At 36.8% G+C, this 9783-nt stretch overlaps 1 protein-coding gene across 1 annotated transcript; it reads left to right on the top strand.

The window, feature by feature from the left end:
• Positions 1-2957: 2957 nt before the first annotated feature.
• LOC308685748 (GTPase IMAP family member 8-like) lies at positions 2958-8288 on the top strand (the record flags this gene model as incomplete). The annotated part of the gene is made up of 6 exons (XM_081357706.1): positions 2958-2988; positions 3374-4060; positions 5605-6396; positions 7469-7516; positions 7732-7836; positions 7954-8288. 6 exons carry the CDS (start codon positions 2958-2960, stop codon positions 8052-8054), a joined length of 1764 nt encoding a protein of 587 aa, XP_081213832.1. The 3' UTR covers positions 8055-8288.
• Between the last annotated feature and the right edge of the window lie 1495 nt (positions 8289-9783).

The raw sequence follows: 9783 nt of genomic DNA, 5'->3' as shown, positions 1-9783 counted from the left end.
GGTTTAGCCCACATTTTTTGAAGAGACTCGATCGATTTATATGATGAACAGATTGAATTTAGGCTTCATTTGTTTTTCGAAGATGAACAAAAGTCTTACATGGTTTGGAATGAGTAATTTTATTGACACTTTATTCATTTTGGGGTTAACTGTTTATTTAAAACTATGTTTTTCATCGTTTTTAATTGGAAATATTTGCATATTCCTGTGCATGATTCATGTAATTCATAAATTAATTTGAAGAGACATAGCTATCAAAAATATGGTTTGCTAACATTCCCATTAAGTTATGAAAATGTTATTTCTGAATTTTCTCTGAACGTCCAATTTTTAAGTGTTTTTTTTTTTTTATGTCTTGGTAGATGATGAGAGATGATATTTGATCAACCCCAACGATGTGTGTGTGGACCGTATAAACTGCAAAATAAAAAATATTGATTTTTTTCAACAGGTCGGAAATAGGATAGAATTGCTCTGTTGACTGTAATTAAAATAACAAATATAACATCAATGGAAATTATTTAAAAGCATATTATGTAACTAACTATTTAAAAGTATATTAAGTATATTATATTATGTTTGTTCAAAATTAACAATTTTTAATATTTTTTTTTATCAAATTCTTCCAAAAACGTGTTTTTGTCTTCCCCTGATTCACTATTTTAAGTGTTTATTGACCTGTCGGGATGGTTTTGGCGGGAAATTGCGTGCATACGTCACTCGCCCGTGTGTGTCTCCTCACATAACAACCCGTCACAGAGGAGAGTCTGCTGGAGAGAAGAGAACAATAAAACAAGAATCAACATCAGATCGTGTGTGTGTGTGTGAGAGAGAGAGAGAGAGAGAGAGAACAGAGAGTCTGCTGGAGAGAAGAGAACAATAAAACAAGAATCAACATCAGATCGTGTGTGTGTGTGTGTGTGTGTGTGTGTGTGTGTGTGTGTGAGAGAGAGAACAGAGGAGAGTCTGCTGGAGAGAAGAGAACAATAAAACAAGAATCAACATCAGATCGTGTGTGTGTGTGTGTGTGTGTGTGTGAGAGAGAGAGAGAGAGAGAGAACAGAGAGTCTGCTGGAGAGAAGAGAACAATAAAACAAGAATCAACATCAGATCGTGTGTGTGTGTGTGTGTGTGTGTGTGTGTGAGAGAGAGAACAGAGGAGAGTCTGCTGGAGAGAAGAGAACAATAAAACAAGAATCAACATCAGATTGAGTGTGTGTGTGTGTGTGTGAGAGAGAGAGAGAGAGTGAGACAGAGCTCATAATAAAACAAGAATCAACATCGGCTTGGCTTTAGGAGATGAGGAACTGAGGGAAATGTTGTAAAAGCGATGCGGAGATGATGGTGTTTTATCACTCAACAGGAGAGTAAGTGTTTTATTGAACAGATAAACTCATAAGTCTCTAGCAGAGTTCACTGTAGAGCATTCACATTATTCCTGCGCCCCATGATGCTTTGCGGGAATTATGGGTGTAACTTCCATTAAACTGTAAACAATCAGTGAAAGACTCGCTCTATGAACGCAAAACGTTAAATAAGTGTCACAAACAATGACATTAATCTACTCACCCTTCAACCATCGAACAATAAAAGTACATTTAAAAGTGTAAAAGCATCAAGGTTCTTTCAACAGACCAAATAACCCCAAAAGCGCGAGTCTCTCCACAGCAACAACGGACGGTTAAATATCACTGTAATATATATATATATATATATATATATATATATATATATATATATATATATATATATATATATATATATATATATATATATATATATATATATATATATATATATATATATCTGTATTATGTAACTATGTTGCCTTAATCAAAAGTGTTCATTAACTTCAGCATTACGTGATACTATTTCAAAGTGATTTCTCATTTTGTCAGATTATAAATTGAATTTTCCTGTGAAAACAAACCTGGAAAGAGACGTGAGGATTTGAGGAGAATAACGAGAGATTTTGTGCATTCCACTGAATTATTAATGGAATATATCGTAAATTAAATTCGGGAGAACAGACCACAAATGTGCAGTATGTGTTGTCCTTTTTCATACTTTTACAGCGGATTGCAAAGGGAAAAAAGAAAATAATCACGAGGAAAAGAAAAGAGGTCTTGCCGTAGATATTCTTGTTAACATGTCACGTTAAAATACCAAGTATAACGTTATTCTCATGATGTCTGAAAATAAATCATGAAGGAAAATTGACAGCTCAACCAACAACAATGTTCTTCCATAAAATAATGCATGCAGTTTTGTTTTAAACCGCTAGAGGGTTCGGTAGTGCACCTTTAAAAAGACACAAGTACTTGCTATAGTAACAAACTGTTAAATGTATTTATTTAATTTCAATCTAATTTGTAATTATTTATCAGTTTTTATTAATTTTAATGAATTTATTAGATTAATAAATATATTTTAATTTTATTTTACACACAATCATATTATAATACATTATTTATTTATTTATTTATTTATTTAAATCTATTTACTTATTATTTTATGAGCCCCTGGTCTAAATAATGCGTTTCCTCTTTCCTCCCGCAAGGAGGCGCTGTCACACCTCAAGTGATAAACTACAGCCTAACCATTATTTATGCTCTCATGTTTTTCCATAACCACACCTTTTCATTGTTTTCTGTAAACATGATCCGTCAAGTTTATATAAGATCACCCACACTGACCTGACACAGCAGAAACCAACGCTTTAGCAGATTTAATCACATTTTACATGAAAGTTAAAGCCACAGGTAGGATGTTATATAGTTTTATTGTTATATATATATCATAGCTATACAAATCAGACAATTTTTTTTTTAATTCTGTTTTCATTTCTCAAATTTATTAACTTAATACCGTTCCTTTGTGTTTTTTATTTCTTGTTATACCTGTTTTTCATGTTCTCCTTTTATGTTCTTTCATATACTGGACACAATAGTGTGACAATGTCCAAACATCAAGAAGAAAAACAAAAGGGTGAGTAAATTTGCATATCATAAAAGGATGAATTCGGGATGACTGGGAAAAAGTGCTTGTAATACTTTACAATAAGCGTTTCAATATAACATGTAGTAGTAAATAACAATGAGCAATACATTTGTTACTGTATTTATTAATATTTATTAATGTTAGAAAATAAATAATACAGCTGTTCATTGTTTGTTCATGTTAGTTCACAGTGCATTAACTAATTTTAACAAATACAACCTTTGATTTTAATAATGTATAAATAAATGTTGAAATTAATATTAATCATGTTAACTAATGAACCTTGTAAAGTGTTACCAAAGTGCTTAATTATGGTCCTAAATCACTCATATTGTGAAATGTGCATGAAATTAATGTGCTTTGATATTATTAGCTTTTCCCGTTTTATCTCAAGAGTTGAGAGTGGTGGTGCTGGGAAAGCGTCAAACTGGGAAAACATCAGTGATCGACACTATACTGGAGACCAGTGCGACAGAAGAGCTGGTGAAGAGAGAGGGGGTTCTCGATGGCAGGAGAGTCAGTCTGGTCGAGACTCCCGGATGGTGGAAAACATTCAGTCTTCATGATTTATCAAACATCTGCAAACAGCAGCTGGTTCGCAGGCTCTCTCTGACGTCACCCGGACCTCACGTGGTTCTGGTCGTGATTCGGGCCGATCGCACGTTCACCGACTCCGATGGGAAGTTTCTGGAGGAATATGTGGAGCTGATGGGAGCGAATATCTGGACGCACACCCTCATAATCTTCACAAGAGGAGATTTAATCCAACGAAAACACATAGAGCAACACGTTCAGGAAGAGGGGTCAGCGCTCAAGCGACTTATTGACAAATGTGGCAATAAATATCACGTTTTTAATAATTCAAACCATCATGATCGCACACAAGTCACAGAGTTGCTCAAGATAATCGAAGGAGTTGTTGGGAAGAATAACGGCAGGCACTTTGACATTGACTTGGATAAAGTAAAGGAGGTCAATGAACGGTGGGAGGAAATTCAGACGAAAGCAAATTCTAGAAAAGACGAAGTACAGAAACAACGGTCGGAAGTTCAAAGAAAAGGTACGGCGTTTTGAAGTGAAACTATAGACTGAATAATTTATGTAGCCTAACTAATAACTCAATTTGATGAGATAATAAACATCTGAGCTAACAAAATATGTTCTAAGAATGTTTTACATTTATGGAAATTCTGAAAGATGAAAATGTCGTGTTATAGCGCCACCGGTGGCCGCTCAGTGAAACTGCAGCTCTGACTGCTCGTGCACATTACACACAAGAGACTGAACGTGAATCAAGACACAATATATACTCACAGAGAAGATCTTTTCTTTACTTAGAAGTTGGAAATAGCATTTACAGCGATATACTGTTAACGAACATCCCGACGCCGTCCATGAGAGCGACGGTTAGATGAATATGTAAATTAAACGTCACATGCTTTTGATTTTCCCGGCAAAAACGACCGAGTCCTTCACATAAACATCAGTCTAACAGACAATTTTAATAGACAAAACAGGGAATCTGGGAAGATCTCGTTTTTTAAGTTTCTTCACATATCAGCAATAATCTTGGTTATTCGAACATCAAGGGAACATTCTAATCTAGGGATTCTAAGGGATCATTTTGCAAACATGGGAATGTCACTTTTGAATGTTTTTTGAACATTAGTTCATTTAGAAGAAGTAACATTTAAAAAATGTTAGGCTAGCTGAACGTCCAATTAAAATGAATGATGTATAAATACATGGTTAAAGGCCAGGCGACGTTTGAACAAACGTTCTATTCGCTGACGAACATTTGTTCATAACTTTGAGAGAACCAGCGATTTTGCCATATTGCATTTTTAACACATTGAACATGCTAAAGAATGAACGTATGGATACTTAAAAGGGGTGGTTGATTATGATTTGACTTTTCTAACTTTAGTTAGTGTGTAATGTTGCTGTTTGAGCATAAACAACATCTGCAAAGTTACAACGCTCAAAGTTCACAGCAAAGGGAGATATTTGCTTTTAAAGAAATCGCTTTTTAAGGACTACAACAAACGGCTGGTAGAGACTACACCACATTCCTCCCGGGTTAGTGACATCACCAACCCTAGAATTTACATAAACCCCGCCCCCGGAACACGATTTATAGATTATCAAGACAGAATATGCTAATCAATGACTAGAAGATAACTACACATCAGCTTCATAAACTCATCAACTAACCATTCAGAAATGTCCTGTTGCTTCTTCATGTTGTCTCTTCTTCTAGAGTCTCTCCATCTTTGTCTTACAATGAAATTTTCAGTGTGTGTCTGAGGTAATCGGAGCTGCTAACACTCAAACACAAACACAAGCTGTTGAAGCTCCGCCCCCTGTGCCGGGAGCAGCAGCTCATTTGCATTTAAAGGGACAGACACAAAAACGGTCTGTTTTTGCTCACCCTCAAAAAGTGACAATTTTAACATGCTATATAAAAATATCTGTGGGGTATTTTGAGCTAACACTTCACACACACACTCTGGGGACATCAGAGACTTATTTTACATCTTGTGAAAAGGGCATTATACCACCCCTTTAAAATAAAAATATTTCTATTTTGTGTTTTCATTTCAGCATATGTACATCATCTGGAGGAGGTCAGAGTCGTTTTGCTGGGATGGATCCTCTCCGGAAAGAGCTCAGCTGGAAACACAATCTTGAATCGGGACGCATTTGACATCGGAGGAAGAACGGGAGAGAGAGTGAGAGAATACGGAGACGTAGACGGAAGGAGGATGACCGTTTTAGACACTCCAGGATGGTGGAAGTATTTCGCGTCAGAGTTAAACCCAGACTTTATTAGATCTGCCATCCTCAAAAATGTTTCCGAGTGCACGAAATTCCCTCATGCCCTGTTGCTCGTGATTCCAGCCGATACGTCATTTCAGGAAGAGCAAAAGAGAATCACTGAGGAAAACATGTCTATATTAGGAGAAGACGTCTGGAGACACACTATAGTTCTGTTCACGTGGGGCGAGCGCTTTAAAGACGTGTCGATCGAGCAGCACATCGAGAGTGAAGGGGAAGCGCTTCGGTGGCTGATCCAGAAGTGCAGGAACAGATATCATGTGTTTGACAACACAGACAAGAAGAATCGAGCTCAAGTCACAGAGCTGCTCCAGAAGATCGACGAGATGGCGGCGGAAAACAGCCTGTTTCGTCTCGACACACACACACACACTGATCCGGAGAAAAGCCAGGAGGATCTGATGACCGAGATCAGACTGAAGGACGTCTGTCACTTTCTGGACGAGGGCTTTAAGAGAAAAGCTAAAGAGATCGGAAAGAAGATAGAAGACTTATGCATGGATATCATGGGAGAACATCTAAACCTCGATGAACGTAGCAGGAGTGGTTCTATTAACTGTAAGGTTTTACTCCATTTTGTGTTCTCAGATAAAAAATGTTGATGTTTCTTTGATTTACACAGTGTCGTACAAGTACTTGAATTTGACTTTTTTAAATTTAAGTCCTGGAAAACTCTTGAAAACAGACTTTTCTATGAAGAAGTACTTGGAAAGTGCTTGAATTATTGAAAGACAATATATGGGAAATTTATTTTATTGATAAAAAATCTTTTCACACAAAATTAACTCTACAGTCCGTCTGATATAGAGGCATTTTGCATGGTTATGAGCGTAATATTGTTCATATCAATATGTGACCCTGGACCACAAAACCAGTCACATGGGTCATTATTGTTAAAATTGAGATTCATACATCACATGAAAGTTGAATAAAAAAGCTTTCCATTGATGTGTGGTTTGTTAGGATAGGACAATATTTTGGTCGAGATACAACTATTGATAATCTGGAATCTGAGGGGGCAAAAAAATCGAAACATTGAGAAAATCTCCTTTAAAGTTCTACATTTATGTTCACGATTGTGCAGCATTCACTCACAGAAATACATGTTTTATATATTTACGGTAGGAAATTTACTAAATATCTTCATGGAACATGATCTTTACTGAATATCCTCATGATTTTTGGCATAAAAGAAAAATCTATAATTTTGACCCATACAGTGTATTGTTGGATATTGCCACAGATAAACCCGTGCGACTCGAGACTGGTGACGTGATCCAGGGTCACATATTAATAATATGATACATCTTTCATATAATCATGGGAGAAAAATCAGTTTGAATAAAGAAGGGATATCTTTGTCATAGCATCCTTTCAATGGTTAAAGTTGCCGCAGTCACTGCACTTTATTTGTACCATTTTGTTTTACTGTTTTTTTTATTTCTTTTTAGAATTTAAAAGATAATAAAGAAAGATATTGTGGAATTAATGAGATCTCTGATTGTAGTCCTTGGAAAAAAAAACTAAAAAGTAGTGCTTGAAAGTTCTGGAATTTCAATTTCATTTTACAGACAGTATCTGTACGAGTACGAACCCTGTTTATATGTTCAACATCTTGTTTCATTTGTAGTTCATGGTGAATCTCCTGAAGGGATCATTCCACCTCAACAGGACAACAGTGAGTTTAAAACAAATACACTGAAAATGTCAGTTCTTGTGAATGGATGTAATTATTAAACAGAGTTGAGAGTTATACAGCATTATTGACGGCTAAAACACTGAAGTAAGACAGAATGTGTTCAGTAAAGGATCGGGTTGAACAGAGTTTCAGAAGATCCGGATCTCTATCAGTTTGTGGTGTAAATATTGATGACATGCTCAAATCTCTTTCAGTTCCAGAGCCGATTAAATCACTTCTGGAGCGAGAGTTCAGCCGATGGGAAAGTATAATCATAGAAGGCGTCCGGGAGAGTTTGCTGGATATTAAATCATCGCTTGGTGAGATATTCAACTATAATAGATCAACAATATTTGTAAAACCAACATAATAGAAGATGCATGTAAATGCACATTTGTGTACGTCATAATTAATGTGTTCTGTGCTCATATTTGCAGAACTCTCTCAGGATGAAAAGCGGAAGATGACGGAGGATTCTGTGCAGAAGTGGCTGAAGAACTGCAGACATTATGTGGAACACACTGTGGATAAACTATAAGAAAATCCCTTAATCAGGACCTGAAGATGCTGTGATTACTCGATGTGTGTGTGTGTGTGTGTGTGTGTGTGTGTGTGTGTGTGTGAGAGAGAGAGAGAGAGAGAGAGAGAGAGGGAGAGAGGGAGTGTGTGTGTGTGTGTGTGTGTGTGTGTGTGTGTGTGTGAAAGAGAGAGAGAGAGAGAGAGAGGGAGAGAGAGAGAGGGAGAGAGGGAGTGTGTGTGTGTGTGTGTGTGTGTGTGTGTGTGTGTGAAAGAGAGAGAGAGAGAGAGAGAGAGAGAGAGAGGGAGTGTGTGTGTGTGTGTGTGTGTGAGAGAGAGAGAGAGAGAGAGAAAGAGAGATAGTGTGTGTGTGTGTGTGTGTGTGTGTGTGTGTGTGTGTATGTGAGAGAGAGAGAGAGAGAGAGAGAGAGAGGGAGTGTGTGTGTGTGTGTGTGTGTGTGTGTGTGTGTGTGTGTGAGAGAGAGAGAGAGAGAGAGAGAGTGTGTGTGTGTGTGTGTGTGTGTGTGTGTGTGTGTGTGTGAGAGAGAGTGTGTGTGTGTGTGTGTGTGTGTGAGAGAGAGAGAGAGAGAGAGTGTGTGTGTGTGTGTGTGTGTGTGTGTGTGTGTGTGTGTGTGTGTAGACATTTAGTATGTGATTTAAGTTTATCAAAATCACTTTATCAAAAGTCTTGCTATTTATTCTGATCTTCTGCTACTTCTCTACTTGTATTCTACTCTTCATCTGTTGTGAATTCAATGTGAAAAATGTTTCACAGAACATTATTCTTTATGAAGAATAAAATGTCGAACTGTTGTTGAGCTGTAAATCCATCATTTCCAGCGAAGGAATTTTGGTGTTTAGGGTTTAAATCTTTAAATCAAATAAAAAAAGTCTGAGTTCAGAAAACAAGGATCGGGTTTCAGCTGCTGATTTTAGACAGTTATCTGAGAACAAACACTCAGTGTGTGTGTGTGTGTGTGCATAGGCGTAATTTGCGGGTGGGACGGGTGGGACATGTCCCCACCACTTTTTGCTAAGGTCGATATTGTCCCCACCGATATTGTGTGTGTGTGTGTGTTTGTGTGTGTGTGCGTATGCACTCAAAAAAATAACTCTTTGAATAAAGATAAAAAAATCATGGAAAGGATTCCCACATGATTAACTTGCTTTATTTCAGCATTATGCAATTCTGTTATTCCAATTTAATGTACTTACGTTGGGTCAACTTAATTTATTAAGGTTGATTCAACTTATTTACTATGGTTGGGCAGAGCTTAATTTAATAGTGTCAGCCCAACTAATTTGCAATGTTTTGGACCAACTAATTTACTTAATTTGCATTCAACTTATTTTACAGTATTACAATTACACTAGTTAATAAAGTTGATCCAATCTATGCAATTTAAGTTAGCCTAACAAAAGTGCTTAATGCTGAAAGAAAGACATTTACAGTTTTTCTCGATTGTTTACACACATTTTCTGGTACTTGAGACACAATGACCACAACATGTAACTCATTCACCAACCCCCTGAGCCAATTCTGCTAAACTACAAGCACAATTCCTGCTTTACACTCAAATTGCACTTCTAAAACACACTTTTTTCAAAACACTACACACAATTCTCTGCTTTTGGCACAATTTTCATGCAGAAAATCTTTTGTTTTCACAAGGAACACACTGCCATTCAGATACACACACTGACTCTTCACATGGGCAAACACCCGTCACACACTTTTACAATTAGCAATC

The sequence above is a fragment of the Scardinius erythrophthalmus genome (genome assembly GCF_964197995.2).
Source record: "Scardinius erythrophthalmus genome assembly, chromosome: 25".
NCBI classification, from domain to species: domain Eukaryota; kingdom Metazoa; phylum Chordata; class Actinopteri; order Cypriniformes; family Leuciscidae; genus Scardinius; species Scardinius erythrophthalmus.
This window is presented reverse-complemented; position numbering and strand designations above follow the sequence as displayed.